Source organism: Salmo salar, chromosome 07 (assembly GCF_965601325.2).
Source record: "Salmo salar chromosome 07, fSalSal1, whole genome shotgun sequence".
Classification (NCBI taxonomy): Eukaryota; Metazoa; Chordata; class Actinopteri; order Salmoniformes; family Salmonidae; genus Salmo; species Salmo salar.
The window spans coordinates 4,987,315-5,010,000 of record NC_138297.1 but is presented as its reverse complement, the minus strand read 5'-3'; the positions used below and the strand labels follow the sequence as shown (position 1 = coordinate 5,010,000).

The window sequence follows — 22,686 nt, the reverse complement described above, 5'->3', positions numbered from 1 at the left end:
GTAACACACCTGGTTACACAGCTGAACCGCATTCACTGTAAACAGCTGGTTACACACCTGGTTACACAGCTGGTTACACAGCTGGTCACACACCTGGTTACACAGCTGGTTACACACCTGGTTACACCGCTGAACCTCCATTCACTGTAAACAGCCGGTTACACAGCGGACAACTAAAGATATTTATAATACTATCCAAACACATGTGGCCATCATCAGGATAAGAGGAATAGGAGGAAGGAGAAGGAGGCTCACCGCTGCTGCTGGCGTGTAGCGTGTCGGGAGGAGAGGGGGAGGAGAAGGAGAAGGAGGAGGAGGCTCACCGCTGCTGCTGGCGTGTAGCGTGTCGGGAGGAGAGGGGGAGGAGAAGGAGGAAGGAGGAGGAGGCTCACCGCTGCTGCTGGCGTGTAGCGTGTCGGGAGGAGAGGGGGAGGAGAAGGAGAAGGAGGAGGAGGCTCACCGCTGCTGCTGGCGTGTAGCGTGTCGGGAGGAGAGGGGGAGGAGAAGGAGAAGGAGGAGGAGGCTCACCGCTGCTGCTGGCGTGTAGCGTGTCGGGAGGAGAGGGGGAGGAGAAGGAGGAAGGAGGAGGAGGCTCACCGCTGCTGCTGGCGTGTAGCGTGTCGGGAGGAGAGGGGGAGGAGAAGGAGGAGGAGAAGGAGGCTCACCGCTGCTGCTGGCGTGTAGCGTGTCGGGAGGAGAGGGGGAGGAGAAGGAGGAGGAGAAGGAGGCTCACCGCTGCTGCTGGCGTGTAGCGTGTCGGGAGGAGAGGGGGAGGAGAAGGAGGAAGGAGAAGGAGGTTCACCGCTGCTGCTGGCGTGTAGCGTGTCGGGAGGAGAGGGGGAGGAGAAGGAGAAGGAGGAGGAGGCTCACCGCTGCTGCTGGCGTGTAGCGTGTCGGGAGGAGAGGGGGAGGAGAAGGAGGAAGGAGGAGGAGGCTCACCGCTGCTGCTGGCGTGTAGCGTGTCGGGAGGAGAGGGGGAGGAGAAGGAGGAAGGAGGAGGAGGCTCACCGCTGCTGCTGGCGTGTAGCGTGTCGGGAGGAGAGGGGGAGGAGAAGGAGGAAGGAGAAGGAGGTTCACCGCTGCTGCTGGCGTGTAGCGTGTCGGGAGGAGAGGGGGAGGAGAAGGAGAAGGAGGAGGAGGCTCACCGCTGCTGCTGGCGTGTAGCGTGTCGGGAGGAGAGGGGGAGGAGAAGGAGAAGGAGGAGGAGGCTCACCGCTGCTGCTGGCGTGTAGCGTGTCGGGAGGAGAGGGGGAGGAGAAGGAGGAAGGAGGAGGAGGCTCACCGCTGCTGCTGGCGTGTAGCGTGTCGGGAGGAGAGGGGGAGGAGAAGGAGGAGGAGGAGGAGGCTCACCGCTGCTGCTGGCGTGTAGCGTGTCGGGAGGAGAGGGGGAGGAGAAGGAGGAGGAGGAGGAGGCTCACCGCTGCTGCTGGCGTGTAGCGTGTCGGGAGGAGAGGGGGAGGAGAAGGAGAAGGAGGAGAAGTGTTTGAGAGAATGCTCCAACGTCTCCCTCCGTTTGGACTCAAACTCCAACGCTTCCTGAAGCTTCCTCTTGGCTTTCTTCTCTTTCTTTAAGCGCTTCTGAATGGAGGCTGAGAGAGGGGGATGAGGGGAGAGAGAGAGAGATGAGGGAGAGAGAGAGGGGGGATGAGGGAGAGAGAGAGAGGGATGAGGGAGAGATAGAGGGATGAGGGGAGAGAGAGAGAGAGAGAGGGAGATGAGGGAGAGAGAGAGACAGATGAGAGAGAGAGAGAGAGAGAGAGAGAGAGAGAGAGGGAGAGAGAGACAGATGAGAGAGAGAGAGAGAGAGAGAGAGAGGGGGGATGAGGGAGAGAGATGGGGATGAGGGAGAGAGAGAGAGAGACAGATGAGAGAGAGAGAGGGGATGAGGGAGAGAGAGGGAGAGAGAGGGATGAGGGAGAGACAGAGAGAGAGAGGGAGATGAGGGAGAGAGAGAGAGGGATGAGGGAGAGAGAGGGGGATGAGGGAGAGAGAGAGAGAGAGAGAGAGAGAGAGAGACAGATGAGAGAGAGAGGGGGATGAGGGAGAGAGAGGGAGAGAGAGAGAGAGAGAGATGAGGGAGAGAGAGGGATGAGGGAGAGAGAGGGATGAGGGAGAGAGAGGGATGAGGGAGAGAGAGGGATGAGGGAGAGAGAGAGAGGGGGTGAGGGAGAGAGAGAGAGAGAGAGAGAGAGGGATGAGGGAGAGAGAGAGAGAGAGAGAGAGGGATGAGGGAGAGAGAGAGAGAGGGGAGAGAGAGAGAGAGAGGGTAAGATAAACAGATAATTTTGTACACACACAGTATGGTTAGTATATAGTATATACTTTTAGTAAGCACTTCCCCCCCTCCTATGAATTAATATGTTCAATTAGATACATTTCTCAGAGATCAAATTATATTTCAACAATATAATGCTGCTGGAATGCTTATCGTATCCGTTTCTAAATACACACACATTCGTTTTCAGAACATTCTGAGATGGGTGTCATGGCCGAAACGAACCTCCAGTATTCCTACCTTTACTCTGTAACTCAGAGGTGAGTTGTCTCTCCAGACTCTCTCTCATGTCTCTCTCTGTACAGCTCCATCTTCAGTTCTCTCTTCTCAGCCTGGATCTGAGTGTCCTGGACACGGGCATTCTCTGCAGCCACCTTCAGAAGGCCCTGAGAGATCGAGGGAGAGAAAGAGACAAAGATAGAAAGAGAGCGCGTGAGAGAGAGAGAGCGTGAGAGAGAGAGAGAGAGAGAGGGAGAGAGAGAGAGAGAGAAAGAGAGTGCGAGAGAGAGAGAGGGAGAGAGTGCGTGAGAGAGAGAGAGCGCGAGAGAGAAAGGGAGAGAGAGAGAGAGAGAGAGAGAGAGAGAGAGAGAGACAGAGAGAGAGAGAGAGAGAGAGAGAGAGAGAGAGAGAGAGAGAGAGAGAGAGAGAGAGAGAGAGAGAGAGAGAGAGAGAGGGAGAGACAGAGAGAGAGAGAGAGAGAGAGAGAGAGAGAGAGAGAGAGAGAGAGAGAGAGAGAGAGAGAGAGAGAGAGAGAGAGAGAGAGAGAGAGAGAGAGAGAGAGAGAGAGAGAGAAAGGGAGAGAGAGAGAGAGAGAGAGGGGGGAGTCTCAACTTGGATCTATAAATAAGTTATTGAGTATATTTAACTGATACTGTATGTGAGTGATGCTCAGGTTGTTTGGGAGATAATATAGCTCGAGAACTTGATATCAGTTGTAGGAAACTAATGACATAAAAGACAGTGACTTCAATTGGCTTTTGATAAAGACTTCAACTAATTATAAGCAATTACAATACCTGTATGTTGGTGAGTAGAGTCTCAACAGAGGAAACGCCATCAGCAAACAGGAAGGGAGCACGGAAGCCAGGTGGCAGGGCCTGGCCCGGTGACAGCCTATCAAATGAAGGCTTCGACATGGGCAGAGCCAATGAAGAGTCTTCTGTGAGAGAGAGAGAGAGAGAGAGAGAGAGAGAGAGAGAGAGAGAGAGAGAGAGAGAGAGAGAGTGAGAGAGAGAGAGAGAGGGAGAGGTATAGTAGAAATGATTTTGTACAGTCCCTTCAGACAGTAGTCAGACCTAGGGCTGTTGAGGTGACCGTATTACTGCCACACCAGCAGTTGTGAGTCATCACCGCAGCAAAAATTCTACACGACTCAAATCTTCTCTTTTGCACTCCGGACATGCATTGGTGTGGTAGTACCCAGCTCGCTAACGATCATCAGGTTCCTATGGCCTGGTACTCAGGGCTCGATTGCCCCTCCATCAGGTCCTAATGGCCTGGTACTCAGGGTTCTGTTGTCCCTCCATCAGGTCCTAATGGCCTGGTACTCAGGGCTCTATTGTCCCTCCATCAGGTCCTAATGGTCTGGTACTCAGGGCTCTATTGTCCCTCCATCAGGTCCTAATGGCCTGGTACTCAGGGCTCTATTGTCCCTCCATCAGGTCCTAATAGACTGGTACTCAGGGCTCTATTGTCCCTCCATCAGGTCCTAATGGTCTGGTACTCAGGGCTCTATTGTCCCTCCATCAGGTCCTAATGGCCTGGTACTCAGGGCTCTATTGTCCCTCCATCAGGTCCTAATGGCCTGGTACTCAGGGCTCTATTGTCCCTCCATCAGGTCCTAATGGCCTGGTACTCAGGGCTCTATTGTCCCTCCATCAGGTCCTAATGGTCTGGTACTCAGGGCTCTATTGTCCCTCCATCAGGTCCTAATGGCCTGGTACTCAGGGCTCTATTCTCCCTCCATCAGGTCCTAATAGACTGGTACTCAGGGCTCTATTGTCCCTCCATCAGGTCCTAATGGCCTGGTACTCAGGGCTCTATTCTCCCTCCATCAGGTCCTAATAGACTGGTACTCAGGGCTCTATTGTCCCTCCATCTGGTACTCAGGGCTCTATTGTCCCTCCATCAGGTCCTAATGGCCTGGTACTCAGGGCTCTATTGTCCCTCCATCAGGTCCTAATGGCCTGGTACTCAGGGCTCTATTGTCCCTCCATCAGGTCCTAATGGTCTGGTACTCAGGGCTCTATTGTCCCTCCATCAGGTCCTAATGGCCTGGTACTCAGGGCTCTATTCTCCCTCCATCAGGTCCTAATAGACTGGTACTCAGGGCTCTATTGTCCCTCCATCAGGTCCTAATGGCCTGGTACTCAGGGCTCTATTCTCCCTCCATCAGGTCCTAATAGACTGGTACTCAGGGCTCTATTGTCCCTCCATCTGGTACTCAGGGCTCTATTGTCCCTCCATCAGGTCCTAATGGCCTGGTACTCAGGGCTCTATTCTCCCTCCATCAGGTCCTAATAGACTGGTACTCAGGGCTCTATTGTCCCTCCATCAGGTCCTAATGGCCTGGTACTCAGTGGTATGAGGCATGGCAGTGCTAGAGGCGTCACTACAGACCCCGGTTCCATTCCGGGCTGCATCACAGCGGTATAAGGCATGGCAGTGCTAGAGGCGTCACTACAGACCCCGGTTCCATTCCCGGGCTGTATCACAGCGGTATAAGGCATGGCAGTGCTAGAGGCATCACTACAGACCCCGGTTCCATTCCGGGCTGTATCACAGCGGTATTAAGGCATGGCAGTGCTAGAGGCATCACTACAGACCCCGGTTCCATTCCGGGCTGTATCACAGCGGTATTAAGGCATGGCAGTGCTAGAGGCATCAGTACAGACCCCGGTTCCATTCCGGGCTGTATCACAGCGGTATTAAGGCATGGCAGTGCTAGAGGCATCACTACAGACCCCGGTTCCATTCCGGGCTGTATCACAGCGGTATAAGAGGCGTCACTACAGACCTTGTGATGGTGTATATTAAATGGATTTATTTTTAAAATTTTTTTTAAAATATAGATGTTTCAAAGGCATCAGCGGCTTGTATGTGTGGAGACCTGGAGATGCTAAACATGTTTACGTTAATTAACCGTTAATTACCGTGAGATCGTCATTCTGTTGTTATTCACGACACGGTTACCTATAACTACAAACAGAGGTATGTTTTTTGGGTTATGACATATTTATTAACTTATTTACGGATATATTCTAAACAACCCACAATGCACTATTTCTCAACGTCATATGGAGAATCTACTCTGTGCTACTGAGTTCGTATGCTAGCTCGGTAGCTAGCTCAAGCTGGCTAACGCTAGCATCCTCATGCTCTTCACGGATTTTTAATGCTGTGTCATCAAGTGGGAACCCATTAGCATGGCAGGTGTAACAGTATTGCTTCCTTCCCCTCTCCTCGCCCTTACCTGGGCTCGAACCAGGGACCCTCTGCACACATCAACAACTGACACCCACGAGGCATCGTTACCCATCGCTCACAAAAATCGCGGCTCTTGTAAAGCAAGGGAAGCAACTACTTCTAAGTTTCAGAGCGAGGGACGTCACCGATTGAAACGCTATTAGCCCGCGCACCCCGCTAACTAGCTAGCCATTTCATACCGGTTACACAGGCTCTGGTGCTTTCTTGCCGTAGGCTCAAAAAAACAGCAATCAATCTGTAAGTCTCTGCTCTCTCTTTGCTTTTGATCTGCGGTTTTAGTTGTATTGTGTTAGTTGTGTTCTAGCTGGTGTCTAACCATGGTGGTTGGCTAAGCCTGGCTAGGCTAATAGCTATTTAGCTAAATAGCTAATGTTAGCTGTCTGGCTAGGCTAATAGCTATTTGGATAAATAGCTAATGTTAGCTGGCTGGCTAGGCTAATAGCTATTTGGCTTAATAGCTAATGTTAGCTGGCTAGGCTAATAGCTATTTGGCTAAATAGCTAATGTTAGCTGGCTGGCTAGGCTAATAGCTATTTGGCTAAAAAGTTCATGTTAGCTGGCTAGCTTGCTGGCTAAGATAACTGCACATAGCTAGCTAACATTCTTTGATAACTGATTAGATGGCGTTATGTATTTCTAAAACTTTGATTTACTTTAATGTAGCTGTAAGCTAGGTGTTGATAGCAACTGGATGTAAACCACAGTTTACATTATAGGGAATAGGTTGACTTGGCCTCCATATTATATCGCACACCGGGAACATTTTTCAGACTTCTTCAGAATTATTATCGGTTTTATTGGAATAACTTGAAAAATATAAGCAAAAGTGAGGTGTAACTTTGCATTGAGACTTTTGATGAGTGTAAATCCATACGCTATATATGTGTGGTGACGTTTATGCAACCTACCCTTTAACGTTGATGAGGTTGCCTTTAACTAACTATATAATTCACTGGGTCATTCAGCAGGAAGGAATTACCATATCTACAGTAGGGTGTGTGTGAGAGAGAGAGAGAGAGAGAGAGAGAGAGAGAGAGAGAGAGAGAGAGAGAGAGAGAGAGAGAGAGAGAGAGAGAGAGTGAGAGACAGAGACTCACCTTTCACTCTTTCTATTTTATTCATGTGTACTAATATTTGTCTTTCAGTAACATCTCTATCGAGAGTTAGACGGTCTGGTGAGCTGGATGCTGTAGAGCTGGGCTGTGAGGAGTGCTGGGACAAGAGACGCGTGTGTATGTCGTCGACAGACGGAGATGGGGACGGACTGTCACACACACGCTCCTAGACAGCGAGAGAGAGCGCAAGAGAGAGAGAGAGAGAGAGCGAAAGCGAGAGAGAGAGAGCGAAAGCGAGAGCGAAAGCGAGAGAGAGAGCGAGAGAGAGGAGAGACAGAGAGACCAAGAGAAGGAGAGGACCAAGAGAAAGCGAGAGACAGAGAGAGAGAGACAGAGAGAGACAGAGAGACAGAGAGAGACACAGAGACAGAGACACAGAGAGACAGAGAGAGACACAGAGACAGAGACACAGAGAGACAGAGAGACAGACAGACAGAGAGACAGAGAGACAGAGAGAGACACAGAGACAGAGACAGAGAGACAGAGAGACAGAGAAAGACACAGAGACAGAGAGACAGAGAGAGACACAGAGACAGAGACACAGAGAGACAGAGAGACAGAGAGACAGAGAGACAGAGAGAGACACAGAGACCGAGACAGAGAGACAGAGAGACAGAGAGAGACACAGAGACAGAGACCGAGAGAGACACAGAGACAGAGACACAGAGAGACAGAGAGAGACAGAGAGACAGAGAGACAGAGAGAGACACAGAGAAAGAGACAGAGAGACAGAGAGAGAGAGACACAGAGACAAGAGACACAGAGAGACAGAGAGACAGAGAGACAGAGAGAGACACAGAGAAAGAGACAGAGAGACAGAGAGACAGAGAGAGACACAGAGACAGAGAGAGAGAGAGAGAGACACAGAGACAGAGAGACAGAGAGACAGAGAGAGAGAGAGACACAGAGACAGAGACACAGAGAGACAGAGAGACAGACAGACGGAGAGAGACAGAGAGACAGAGAGACAGAGAGAGACACAGAGAAAGAGACAGAGAGACAGAGAGACAGAGAGACAGAGAGAGACACAGAGACAGAGACCGAGAGAGACACAGAGACAGAGAGACAGAGAGAGAGAGAGAGAGAGAGACACAGAGAGACAGAGAGAGAGAGACAGAGAGAGACACAGAGACAGAGACACAGAGAGACAGAGAGAGACACAGAGACAGAGAGAGAGAGAGACACAGAGACAGAGACAGAGACAGAGAGACACAGAGACAGAGAGAGTAGTTAGGTAAAGTAGACATATTAAATAACTGCATACATGTATAATGTACAGTCATTTAACAGAAGGGGTTTGATGAAGTGTGTGTGTGTGTGTGTGTGTGTGTGTGTGTGTGTGTGTGTGTGTGTGTGTGTGTGTGTGTGTGTGTGTGTGTGTGTGTGTGTGTGTGTGTGTGTGTGTGTGTACCTTGACGATGGGGGCCTGGTGTGTGTAAGTGTGCATCTGCGCGGCGGCCGCCATGTTAGCGATGGTGTTGAGGTGATTCATCTGCGACATCGCCATGGCAACCGACGCCGGGGGCACCCGGACAGGAAGTAAGGGGTGGGTCATCATCACGAAGGGGAGGTCCTGGAGACCTGGAAAGAGAGAGAGGACAATAACACTGTCATAACAACATGACTGATGAAATCATCTCTGGAATGAGGTGTTGACAAATGAATTCATTTATTAGAGTGCTATTGATTAATCCATCTACTGGAGTGTTATTGAGAATGAGAGCAAAGAAACAACAGCAGAGGAGGAGAGAGGAGAGGAGGAGAGAGGAGAGGAGGAGAGGAGGAGAGGAGGAGGGGAGGAGAGAGGAGGGGAGGGGAAGAGAGGAGGGGAGGAGAGAGGAGAGGAGGGGAGGAGATAGGAGAGGAGGAGAGGAGGAGAGGAGGAGGGGAGGAGAGAGGAGGGGAGGGGAAGAGAGGAGGGGAGGAGAGAGGAGAGGAGGGGAGGAGAGAGGAGGGAGGAGAGCGGAGGAGAGGAGGAGAGAGGAGAGGAGGAGAGGAGGAGAGGAGGAGGAGAGGGAAGAGAGGAGGGGAGGAGAGAGGAGAGGAGGGAGGAGAGAGGAGGGGAGGAGAGGGGAAAGGAGGAGAGGAGGAGGGGAGGAGAGAGGGGGAGGGGAAGAGAGGAGGGAGGAGAGAGGAGGGGAGGAGAGAGGAGGGGAGGAGAGCGGAGGAGAGGAGAGGAGGAGGAGGAGAGGAGGAGAGAGGAGAGGAGGAGAGAGGAGAGGAGAGAGGAGAGGAGGAGGAGAGAGGAGAGGAGGAGAGCAGGAGTGAGGAGGGGAGGAGAGAGGAGGGGAGGAGAGAGGAGAGGAGGGGAAGGGAAGAGGAGAGGAGGGGAAGAGGAGGTGAGGAGAGAAGAGGGGAGGAGAGAGGAGAGGAGGAGAGAGGAGAGGAGGAGAGAGGAGGGAGGAGAGAGGAGAGGAAGCGAGAGGAGAGGAGGAGAGAGGAGAGGAGGAGAGAGGGGTGGAGGAGAGAGGAGAGGAGGAGCGAGGGGTGGAGGAGAAGAGGAGAGGAGGAGCGAGGGGTGGGGGAGAGAGGGGTGGAGGAGAGGAGGAGAGAGGAGGGGAGGAGAGAGGAGAGGAGGAGAGAGGGGTGGAGGAGAGAGGAGAGGAGGAGCGAGGGTGGAGGAGAGAGGGGTGGAGGAGAGGAGGAGAGAGCAGGTGAGGAGAGAGTGGTGGAGGAGAGAGGGGTGGAGGAGAGAGAGGAGGAGCGAGGGGTGGAGGAGAGAGGAGAGAGGAGAGAGGAGAGAGGAGGGGAAGAGGGGAGGATAGAGGATAGGAGGAGAGAGGAGGGGAGGAGAGAGGAGAGGAGGAGAGAGGGGTGGAAGAGAGGAGGAGAGAGGAGGGGAGGAGAGAGGAGGGGAGGGGAAGAGAGGAGGGGAGGAGAGAGGAGAGGAGGGGAGGAGAGAGGAGGGAGGAGAGCGGAGGAGAGGAGGAGAGAGGAGAGGAGGAGAGGAGGAGAGGAGGAGAGGAGGAGGGAAGGAGAGAGGAGGGGAGGGGAAGAGAGGAGGGGAGGAGAGAGGAGAGGAGGGGAGGAGAGAGGAGGGGAGGAGAGAGGAGGGGAGGAGAGCGGAGGAGAGGAGGAGAGAGGAGAGGAGGAGAGGAGGAGAGGAGGAGGAGAGAGGAGGGGAGGGGAAGAGAGGAGGGGAGGAGAGAGGAGAGGAGGGGAGGAGAGAGGAGGGGAGGAGAGCGGAGGAGAGGAGAGGAGGGGAGGAGAGGATGAGAGAGGAGACGAGGAGAGAGGAGAGGAGAGAGGAGAGGAGGAGGAGAGGAGGAGTGCAAGAGTGAGGAGGGGAGGAGAGAGGAGGGGAGGAGAGAGGAGAGGAGGGGAAGGGAAGAGGAGAGGAGGGGAAGAGGAGGTGAGGAGAGAAGAGGGGAGGAGAGAGGAGAGGAGGAGAGAGGAGAGCAGGAGAGAGGAGGGAGGAGAGAGGAGAGGAAGCGAGAGGAGAGGAGGAGAGAGGAGAGGAGGAGAGAGGAGAGGAGGAGCGAGGGGTGGAGGAGAAGAGGAGAGGAGGAGCGAGGGGTGGAGGAGAGAGGGGTGGAGGAGAGGAGGAGAGAGGAGGGGAGGAGAGAGGAGAGGAGGAGAGAGGGGTGGAGGAGAGAGAGGAGGAGCGAGGGGTGGAGGAGAGAGGGGTGGAGGAGAGAGGGGTGGAGGAGAGGAGGAGAGAGCAGGGGAGGAGAGAGTGGTGGAGGAGAGAGGGGTGGAGGAGAGAGAGGAGGAGCGAGGGGTGGAGGAGAGAGGAGAGAGGAGGGGAGGAGAGAGGAGGGGAAGAGGGGAGGATAGAGGAGAGGAGGAGAGAGGAGGGGAGGAGAGAGGAGAGGAGGAGAGAGGGGTGGAAGAGAGGAGGAGAGAGGAGGGGAGGAGAGAGGAGGGTAAGAGGGGAGGATAGGAGGAGAGAGGGGTGGAGGAGAGAGGAGAGATGAGAGGAGGAGAGAGGAGGGGAGGAGAGAGGAGAGGTAGAATGAGGAGAGGAGGAGAGAGGGGTGGAGGAGAGAGGAGAGGTAGAATGAGGAGAGGAGGAGAGAGGAGAGGGGGGAGAGGAGGGGAGGAGAGAGGGTTGGAGGCGAGAAGATAAATATATACAGTATATTCCTTTAGTACTCACGGTTGGCCAGTAGTTGTTTCTGTAGTGAGTTCACCTGGTTGTGAAGACTCTGTTGTCCCCCCATCCCTATTCTGCCCACCCCACCACCTCCAGACAGGGGCGACACCAGCCTCTCCTTATCCCAGGAACACTCACTCCCACCTGGGGAGAAAAACAGACACACAGGGGGGGAACTTCCATGAAACAGATATTAACAGGAGATCACTGACTGGTCAGGAGCTCATTCAGTTACATTGTTTCTCCTCCTGATGTGAAATACGGACATAATTTTGATCTTTAACTATGTAAACACTTGACTTAAAGCATCCAGGTATAACGAACCCTCATAGCAGTGACTCAACCCTCATAGCAGTGACTCAACCCTCATAGCAGTGACTCAACCCTCATAACAGTGACTCAACCCTCACAGCAGTGCCTCAACTCTCACGGCAGTGGCTCAACTCTCACGGCAGTGGCTCAACCCTCACGGCAGTGGCTCAACTCTCACGGCAGTGACTCAACCCTCACGACAGTGGCTCAACTCTCACGGCAGTGGCTCAACCCTCACGGCAGTGGCTCAACCCTCACGGCAGTGACTCAATTCTCACGGCAGTGACTCAACCCTCATAGCAGTGACTCAACCCTCATAGCAGTGACTCAACCCTCATAACAGTGACTCAACCCTCACAGCAGTGCCTCAACTCTCACGGCAGTGGCTCAACTCTCACGGCAGTGGCTCAACCCTCACGGCAGTGGCTCAACTCTCACGGCAGTGACTCAACCCTCACGACAGTGGCTCAACTCTCACGGCAGTGGCTCAACCCTCACGGCAGTGGCTCAACCCTCACGGCAGTGACTCAATTCTCACGGCAGTGACTCAACCCTCATGGCAGTGACTCAACCCCCACAGCAGTGACTCAACCCCCACAGCAGTGACTCAACCCCCCATAGCAGTGACTCAACCCTCACGGCAGTGACTCAACCCCCACAGCAGTGACTCAACCCCCATAGCAGTGACTCAACCCTCATAGCAGTGACTCAACCCTCACGGCAGTGACTCAACCCTCACGGCAGTGACTCAACCCTCACGGCAGTGACTCAACCCTCACGGCAGTGACTCATCCCTCATTTTCCACATTTTGTTACGTTACAGCCTAAAATTGATAACATGTTTGTTTTCCCTCAGCAATCTACAAACAATACCCCATAATGACGAAGCCAAAACAAGTTTAGACATTTTTGCAAATATATTAAAACAATAAAAAACAGAAAGACAGGATTGTGTCAAGGCACAGATCTGGGGAGGGGGACAAAAACATTTCTGCAGCATTGAAGGTCCCCAAGAACACAGTGGCCTCCATCATTCTTAAATGGAAGAAGTTTGGAACTACCAAGAATCTTCCTAGAGCTGTCTGGCAAAACTGAGCAATTTAGGGAGAAGGGCCTTAGTCAGGGAGGTGACCAAGAACCCGATGGTCACTCTGACAGAGCTCCAGAGTTCCTCTGTGAAGATGGGAGAACCTTCCAGAAGGACAACCATCTCTGCAGCACTCCACCAATCAGGCCTTTATGGTAGAGTGGCCAGACTGAAGCCACTCCTCAGTAAAAGGCACATGACAGCCCACTCCAGAGCGCTCAGGACCTCAGACTGGGGCGAAGGTTCACCTTCCAAGAAGGAGAACGACCCTGAACAAACAGCCAAGACAACGCAGGAGTGGCTTCGGGACCAGTCTCTGAATGTCCTTGACTGGCCCAGCCAGAGCCTGGACTTGAACCCGATCTAACATTTCTGGAGAGACCTGAAAATAGCTGTGCAGCGACGCTCCCCATCCAACCTGACAGACCTTGAGAGGATCTGCAGAGAAGAATGGGAGAAACTCCCCAAATACAGGTATGCCAAGCTTGTAGCGTCATACCCAAGAAGACTCAAGGCTGTAATCGCTGCCAAAGGTGCTTCAACAAAGTACTGAGTAAAGGGTGTGAATACTAATGGAAATGTAATAATTCATTTTTTTATTTGTTTTATTGGTTTAGTCGTTATGGGGTATTGTGATGTCATAATGGGGTATTGTGTGTAGACTGATCAGGGGGAAAAAATATTTTAACAACATTAGAATAAGTCTGTAACGTAAAACAAAATGTGGAAAAAGTCAAAGGGTCTGAATACTTTCCGAATGCACTGTAGATTCATTCACTAAGAAATTGACTGAACCCCTAGATTCATTCACCAGGAAGTTGACTGAATCCCTAGATTCATTCACCAGGAAGTTGACTGAACTCCTAGATTCATTCACCAGGAAGTTGACTGAGCCCCTAGATTCATTCACCAGGAAGTTGACTGATCCCCTAGATTCATTCACCAGGAAGTTGACTGAACTCCTAGATTCATTCCCCAGGAAGTTGACTGATCCCCTAGATTCATTCACCAGGAAGTTGACTGAACCCCTAGATTCATTCCCCAGGAAGTTGACTGAACCCCTAGATTCATTCCCCAGGAAGTTGACTGAACCCCTAGACTGTATAAACACTGTTCAGAAAGACTGAATAAACACTGTTCAGAAAGACTGTATAAACACTGTTCAGAAAGACTGAATAAACACACTGTTCAGAAAGACTGAATAAACACTGTTCAGAAAGACTGAATAAACACACTGTTCAGAAAGACTGTATAAACACTGTTCAGAAAGACTGAATAAACACTGTTCAGAAAGACTGAATAAACACTGTTCAGAAATACTGTATAAACACTGTTCAGAAAGACTGAATAAACACTGTTCAGAAAGACTGAATAAACACTGTTCAGAAAGACTGAATAAACACTGTTCAGAAAGACTGAATAAACACTGTTCAGAAAGACTGAATAAACACTGTTCAGAAAGACTGAATAAACACTGTTCAGAAAGACTGAATAAACACTGTTCAGAAAGACTGAATAAACACTGTTCAGAAAGACTGAATAAACACACTGTTCAGAAAGACTGAATAAACACACTGTTCAGAAAGACTGTATAAACACTGTTCAGAAAGACTGTATAAACACACTGTTCAGAAAGACTGAATAAACACTGTTCAGAAATACTGAATAAACACTGTTCAGAAAGACTGAATAAACACACTGTTCAGAAAGACTGTATAAACACACTGTTCAGAAAGACTGAATAAACACTGTTCAGAAAGACTGAATAAACACTGTTCAGAAATACTGAATAAACACTGTTCAGAAAGACTGAATAAACACACTGTTCAGAAAGACTGTATAAACACACTGTTCAGAAAGACTGAATAAACACTGTTCAGAAAGACTGAATAAACACTGTTCAGAAAGACTGAATAAACACTGTTCAGAAAGACTGAATAAACACACTGTTCAGAAAGACTGTATAAACACACTGTTCAGAAAGACTGAATAAACACTGTTCAGAAAGACTGAATAAACACTGTTCAGAAAGACTGAATAAACACTGTTCAGAAAGACTGAATAAACACACTGTTCAGAAAGACTGTATAAACACACTGTTCAGAAAGACTGAATAAACACTGTTCAGAAAGACTGAATAAACACACTGTTCAGAAAGACTGAATAAACACTGTTCAGAAAGACTGAATAAACACTGTTCAGAAAGAAAGGACACAATTTAGTACAGTAAAAGTTATTCTGCGTGTTGAGTTTAATGAGGAGTGTCACATCCTGTTTCAAGGTGTTCATAGTGAAGTTGAGCATGCTTGTGTGTGTGTGTGTGTGTGTGTGTGTGTGTGTGTGTGTGTGTGTGTGTGTGTGTGTGTGTGTGTGTGTGTGTGTGTGTGTGTGTGTGTGTGTGTGTGTGTGTGTGTGTGTGTGTGTTGAAACCTTTAGATTCAACATTTTGGGGGGAAATTACACACTGTTTGGTATTTTTTTCAAATGTTGTCAGGAAATGCAGCTCTTTCTCAGGTTCTGCTGTGGTTCAGTGGTTGAACAGCCCTTTTTCCTCTACATGGGAGCCAGGTTTTCTACCCTTCTCAGCGGTAAGGCAGTGCTCACTGAGACTGTACTTTGTTAAGGTTTTTTATTAGAGCCCGACCAACATTTTATTTTAATTTAACCTTTATTTAACTAGGCAAGTCGGTTAAGAACAAATTCTTATTTACAATAAGGGCCTATCCCGGCCAAACCGTAACCCGGACGATGCTGGGCCAATTGTGCGCCGCCCAATGGGACTCCCAATCACGTCCGGTTCTGATACAGTCCAGAAGCGAACCAGGGACTGTAGTGACGCCTCTAGCACTGAGATGCAGTGGCTTAGACCGCTGAACCAGGGTCTGTAGTGACGCCTCTAGCACTGAGATGCAGTGGCTTAGACCGCTGCACCACCCGGGAGATTCACCAGTATTACCCGGGAGATATATCGGTTCACCAGTATTACCCGGGAGATATATCGGTTCACCAGTATTACCCGGGAGATATATCGGTTCACCAGTATTACCGGGAGATATATCGGTTCACCAGTATTACCTGGGAGATATATCGGTTCACCAGTATTACCGGGATATATATTGGTTCACCAGTATTACCGGGATATATATTGGTTCACCAGTATTACCCGGGAGATATATCAGTTCACCAGTATTACCCGGGAGATATATCAGTTCACCAGTATTACCGGGAGATATATCGGTTCACCAGTATTACCCGGGAGATATATCAGTTCACCAGTATTACCCGGGAGATATATCGGTTCACTAGTATTACCCGGGAGATATATCGGTTCACCAGTATTACCCGGGAGATATATCGGTTCACCAGTATTACCGGGAGATAAATCGGTTCACCAGTATTACCGGGAGATATATCAGTTCACCAGTATTACCGGGAGATATATCAGTTCACCAGTATTACCCGGGAGATATATCGGTTCACCAGTATTACCCGGGAGATATATCAGTTCACCAGTATTACTGGGGGAGATATATCGGTTCACCAGTATTTCCGGGGGATATATCCGTTCACTAGTATTACCCGGGAGATATATCGGTTCACCAGTATTACCGGGGAGATATATCGGTTCACCAGTATTACCCAGGAGATATATCGGTTCACCAGTATTACCGGGGAGATATATCGGTTCATCAGTATTAACCGGGAGATATATCGGTTCACCAGTATTACCCGGGAGATATATCCGTTCACCAGTATTACCCGGGAGATATATCGGTTCACCAGTATTACCCGGGAGATATATCGGTTCACCAGTATTACCCGGGAGATATATCGGTTTACCAGTATTACCCGGGAGATATATCGGTTCACCAGTATTACCCGGGAGATATATCGGTTCACCAGTATTACCCGGGAGATATATCGGTTCACCAGTATTACCCGGGATATATATCGGTTCACCAGTATTACCCGGGAGATATATCGGTTCACCAGTATTACCCGGGAGATATCGGTTCACCAGTATTACCGGGGAGATATATCGGTTCACCAGTATTACCCAGGAGATATATCGGTTCACCAGTATTACCCGGGAGATATATTGGTTCACCAGTATTACCCAGGAGATATAGCGGTTCACCAGTATTACCCGGGAGATATATCGGTTCACCAGTATTACCGGGGAGATATATCGGTTCACCAGTATTACCCAGGAGATATATCGGTTCACCAGTATTACCCGGGAGATATATCGGTTCACCAGTATTACCCGGGAGATATATCGGTTGACCAGTATTACCGGGGAGATATATCGGTTCACCAGTATTACCGGGAGATATATCGGTTCACCAGTATTACAGGGAGATATATCGGTTCACCAGTATTACTGGGAAATATATCGGTTCACCAATATTACCCGGGAGATATATCGGTTCACCAGTATTACCGGGAGATATATCGGTTCACCAATATTACCGGGAGATATATCGGTTCACCAGTATTACCCGGGAGATATATAGCTTCACCAGTATTACCGGGAAATATATCGGTTCACCAGTATTACCGGGAGATATATCGGTTCACCAGTATTACCCAGGAGATATATCGGTTCACCAGTATTACCCAGGAGATATATCGGTTCACCAGTATTACCCGGGAGATACATCAGTTCACCAGTATTACCCAGGAGATATATCGGTTCACCAGTATTACCCAGGAGATATATCGGTTCACCAGTATTACCCGGGAGATATATCGGTTCACCAGTATTACCCGGGAGATATATCGGTTGACCAGTATTACCGGGGAGATATATCGGTTCACCAGTATTACCGGGAGATATATCGGTTCACCAGTATTACAGGGAGATATATCGGTTCACCAGTATTACTGGGAAATATATCGGTTCACCAATATTACCCGGGAGATATATCGGTTCACCAGTATTACCGGGAGATATATCGGTTCACCAATATTACCGGGAGATATATCGGTTCACCAGTATTACCCGGGAGATATATAGCTTCACCAGTATTACCGGGAAATATATCGGTTCACCAGTATTACCGGGAGATATATCGGTTCACCAGTATTACCCGGGAGATATATCGGTTCACCAGTATTACCGGGGAGATATATCGGTTCACCAGTATTACCCAGGAGATATATCGGTTCACCAGTATTACCCAGGAGATATATCGGTTCACCAGTATTACCGGGAGATCTTGGCCTTTCACCGCTATATCGGTAATCGGACGATAATTCAACCGATAACCAATATTCAATTAATAGGATGAAACAATGGAATCTCATGCTTGTCTCAACACTTGCGGCAACTCTCATGATATTTCCTTAATTACACAATGTAAGAAATCAACATTTGAAGCAAATTTATTGGACAATTGCTGTTTTGCATGGCAATTTATGAGACTACAGTGTGGAAAAAAATGACAATTTTTTATTTCTCCAGCGTAAAACAGTATATCGGTTAGTTTTGTCCCCTCAAAACATCGGAATCAGACCCCAAAAAAACATATCGGTCGGACTAGTTTTGACCATGGTCAAATAGTCGATTTAGAGCCAGATAGAACTGCATTTAGCTTTGTGTTTGTGTTTCCCAATAGGTAATATAGTGTTGTTTTGACTGTTTTGTAATTTGGTTAATTCTGATTGATTGGATGTTCTGGTCCCGAGGCTTCAGTGTGTTAGTAGAACAGGTTAGTGAACTCAGCCCCAGGACCAGCTGGATGAGGGTCCTGAGACTTCAGTGTGTTAGTAGAACAGGTTTGTGAACTCAGCCCCAGGACCAGCTGGATGAGGGTCCTGAGGCTTCAGTGTGTTAGTAGAACAGGTTTGTGAACTCAGCCCCAGGACCAGCTGGATGAGGGTCCTGAGGCTTCAGTGTGTTAGTAGAACAGGTTTGTGAACTCAGCCCCAGGACCAGCTGGATGAGGGTCCTGAGGCTTCAGTGTGTTAGTAGAACAGGTTTGTGAACACAGCCCCAGGACCAGCTGGATGAGGGTCCTGAGGCTTCAGTGTGTTAGTAGAACAGGTTTGTGAACACAGCCCCAGGACCAGCTGGATGAGGGTCCTGAGGCTTCAGTGTGTTAGTAGAACAGGTTTGTGAACTCAGCCCCAGGACCAGCTGGATGAGGGTCCTGAGGCTTCAGTGTGTTAGTAGAACAGGTTTGTGAACTCAGCCCCAGGACCAGCTGGATGAGGGTCCTGAGGCTTCAGTGTGTTAGTAGAACAGGTTTGTGAACTCAGCCCCAGGACCAGCTGGATGAGGGTCCTGAGGCTTCAGTGTGTTAGTAGAACAGGTTTGTGAACTCAGCCCCAGGACCAGCTGGATGAGGGTCCTGAGGCTTCAGTGTGTTAGTAGAACAGGTTTGTGAACTCAGCCCCAGGACCAGCTGGATGAGGGTCCTGAGGCTTCAGTGTGTTAGTAGAACAGGTTAGTGAACTCAGCCCCAGGACCAGCTGGATGAGGGTCCTGAGGCTTCAGTGTGTTAGTAGAACAGGTTTGTGAACTCAGCCCCAGGACCAGCTGGATGAGGGCACTCTTTTCTTTGCTCAGAAAGTTAGAGGGTGTTAGCTGAACATGAATCAGACAGGAAGTCTAGAGTAGACGGTAGAAAGTTAGAAGGTGTTAGCTGAACATGAATCAGACAGGAAGTCGAGAGTAGACGGTAGAAAGTTAGAGGGTGTTAGCTGAACATAAATCAGACAGGAAGTCTAGAGTAGTCATCGACGGTAGAAAGTATTAACAACTCGTGTTATTCACATTGTCATCAGCAGCTTTCTCAACCCTGACATTATTAAACACAACAAGAATCTCCATCTTGTGACTGGAAAGAGGGAAGAGTTCATATTTCACATTGATTGCACACTGACAATTACAACTTGTCTGCCGAAAGAAAATGGACAGACAAGCAAAATATTAGCTGCAATACATCGGAACCACTTTCATATCCATGCCACCGTAATTTGCGAGATTGAAACGGAATATTCACTGCGTTCTTACCCCTGACCTTTTGATTATAGAACATAGTGACAGAAAAACACTTATTGGTTATCCAATCAACAGGCAAGGTTCACTTTTTTTATTTGAGGAGAGGACTGAGCTGGGCTAGGACTGGGATAGGACTGGGCTGGGCTAGGCTAGGCTAGGACTGGGCTGGGCTAGGACTGGGCTGGGCTAGAACTGGGATAGGGCTGGGCTAGAACTGGGATAGGACTGGGCTGGACTGGGCTAGGACTGGGATAGGACTGGGCTGGGCTAGGCTAGGAATGGGCTGGGCTAGGACTGTGATAGGACTGGGATAGGACTGGGCTGGGCTAGGACTGGGCTATCACTGGGATAGGACTGGGCTGGGCTAGGACTGGGCTAGGACTGGGCTGGGCTAGGACTGGACTGGGCTGGGCTAGGACTGGACTGGGCTAGGACTGGGCTAGGACTGGGCTGGGCTAGGACTGGGCTAGGACTGGGGTAGGACTGGGCTAGGCTAGGACTGGGCTGGGCTAGGACTGGACTGGGGTAGGACTGGGATAGGACTGGGCTAGGCTAGGACTGGGCTAGGACTGGGCTGGACTGGGCTAGGACTGGGCTAGGCTAGGACTGGGCTAGGACTGGACTGGGCTATATAGCCAAAATATCATATCACAATATTGTTCTACATTTGTAAGGTATTTGATGGTATTTTGTTTTTTAATAGTAAAAGCTCTAATTATGCTTCATAGTTCATGACCCCAGAGTGGCAACACATACATTATAAGTGACTGCAATGCAGCTGTCTCCATTCTGATTGGTTTATACTGTTCAATCCAACTTAAAAAAAAATAATAATAATTATAATTTCCACACTGTGCGACGCCGATGGTCACTCTGACAGAGCTTGGCCAAAATATGTAGGCCAAGTTAATTGGTGAACTGTTGGAATCATGGAAATGGAATGATCATTCTAATTCTATAGTTGGAATATAGTGGGCAGAACTTTTTGTTTGACATGACAATGAATGAATAAGCCAGGGAACAAATGATTGACAGGTCAGGAGTTAAAGTGTTGGTCAGTTTCCAAGGGACCCAAATGAGATTCTACATTCATTACATGTTTTCTTACCTCATGTAGATAGCTAGCTAGCTTACATATTCATCCTTTGCATATTCCTCTCTGTTTTAGAAGATACCATTGGTTAAACAACATGCTTACCTTGGCCTACATCAGCTCTGGTACCAGGCTACAGCAGGATATGAGATAAACAGAGTAGCAGCAGCTTGTATGTGAGTGGGTGTGAGGGTGTGTAGAATCAGTATAAATGTATGGGCATATTATGTGTGAGTGATCAGATGATGGAGTGTGTGTTTGTGTGGCAGTGTGTGGGGACTGTGTAGGGACCTGTGAGTGTGCATAAAGGCAGTGCAAATACTGAAATAAAAGGTCAATAAAGATACAAGGTAAACTCGGTCCGTGTATCTATTTTGTTAGCTATTTAAGAGATAAAAAGCTCTGTGGCTTGGGTGGTTGGGATTTTTGACAATTTTCCGGGGCCTTTTATTCACACCGCCTGGCATAGAGTTACTAGATGGCCGGGAGCTCGGCCCCAGTCATGTACTGGGCTGTCCGCACCACCCTCTGTAGCGCCATGCATTGCCATTCCAAGCAGTGATGCAGCCAGTCAATATGCTCTCAGAGTCCTGAGCCTGGTGACGAGCTCAGAGGTGATAACGGTGTTGAACGCTGAACAGCATTATCACATAGGTGTTCCTTTTTGTCCAGGTGGGTGAGGGCGGTGTGGAGTACAATTGAGATTGCGTCATCTATGGCTCTGTTGGAGCGGGGTCGGAAATTGGAGTGGGTCTAAGGTGTCTGTGATGATGGAGTTGATGTGAGCCATAACCAGCCTTTCAAAGCACTTCATGATGACAGATGTGAGTGCTACAGGGTGGTAGTCATTGTGGCATGAAGCCTTGGAGGTCTTAGGAACAGGGATTGTTGGGGTCATCGTAAAACATGTGGGGAATTACAGACTGGGACGAGGAGAGGTTGAAAATGACCGTGAATATGCCAGCCAGCTGTTCTGCGCATGCTCTGAGAACGCTAGCTAGCTCGGAGAGAGAGATCACCCAGTCCTCTGGGTCGGTGACGGCCCTCACATCCAGCAGGATGTTGTTGTCGTTGTCAAAGCGTGCATAAAATGCATTGAGTTGATCTGGTAGAGAGGCATCTCTGCGGAGGTCATAGCGGGATCTTCTTGTTCTTGTTCCTTTCTTCGGCCGTAGCATCAGGGTTGTCTGGGATAGCTCTGTGTGTGGTAGCTCTGTGTGTGGTAGCATCAGGGTTGTCTGGGATAGCTCTGTGTGTGGTAGCTCTGTGTGTGGTAGCATCAGGGTTGTCTGGGATAGCTCTGTGTGTGGTAGCTCTGTGTGTGGTAGCATCAGGGTTGTCTGGGATAGCTCTGTGTGTGGTAGCATCAGGGTAGTCTGGGATAGCTCTGTGTGTGGTAGCATCAGGGTTGTCAGGGATAGCTCTGTGTGTGGTAGCTCTGTGTGTGGTAGCATCAGGGTTGTCAGGGATAGCTCTGTGTGTGGTAGCTCTGTGTGTGGTAGCATCAGGGTTGTCTGGGATAGCTCTGTGTGTGGTAGCTCTGTGTGTGGTAGCATCAGGGTTGTCAGGGATAGCTCTGTGTGTGGTAGCTCTGTGTGTGGTAGCTCTGTGTGTGGTAGCATCAGGGCTTCTGTGTGTGGTAGCATCAGGGTTGTCTGGGATAGCTCTGTGTGTGGTAGCTCTGTGAGTGGTAGCATCAGGGTTGTCAGGGATAGCTCTGTGTGTGGTAGCTCTGTGTGTGGTAGCATCAGGGCTTCTGTGTGTGGTAGCATCAGGGTTGTCTGGGATAGCTCTGTGTGTGGTAGCTCTGTGTGTGGTAGCATCAGGGTTGTCTGGGATAGCTCTGTGTGTGGTAGCTCTGTGTGTGGTAGCATCAGGGTTGTCTGGGATAGCTCTGTGTGTGGTAGCTCTGTGTGTGGTAGCATCAGGGTTGTCTGGGATAGCTCTGTGTGTGGTAGCTCTGTGTGTGGTAGCATCAGGGTTGTCTGGGATAGCTCTGTGTGTGGTAGCTCTGTGTGTGGTAGCATCAGGGTTGTCTGGGATAGCTCTGTGTGTGGTAGCTCTGTGTGTGGTAGCATCAGGGTTGTCTGGGATAGCTCTGTGTGTGGTAGCATCAGGGTTGTCTGGGATAGCTCTGTGTGTGGTAGCATCAGGGTTGTCTGGGATAGCTCTGTGTGTGGTAGCATCAGGGTTGTCTGGGATAGCTCTGTGTG

General features: G+C 49.7%; 1 protein-coding gene across 1 annotated transcript in view; it reads right to left on the bottom strand.

Annotated features, from left to right (window-relative positions):
* dachb (dachshund b) overlaps positions 1 to 22,686 on the bottom strand; it is a 133,667-nt gene that overhangs the window by 1,676 nt on the left and 109,305 nt on the right. Inside the window, 7 exon segments of the mRNA XM_045721440.2 lie at positions 1,419 to 1,589; positions 2,516 to 2,565; positions 2,567 to 2,661; positions 3,292 to 3,434; positions 6,859 to 7,042; positions 8,288 to 8,457; positions 10,976 to 11,116. Of these exon segments, the coding sequence (XP_045577396.2) occupies positions 1,419 to 1,589; positions 2,516 to 2,565; positions 2,567 to 2,661; positions 3,292 to 3,434; positions 6,859 to 7,042; positions 8,288 to 8,457; positions 10,976 to 11,116 (954 nt within the window).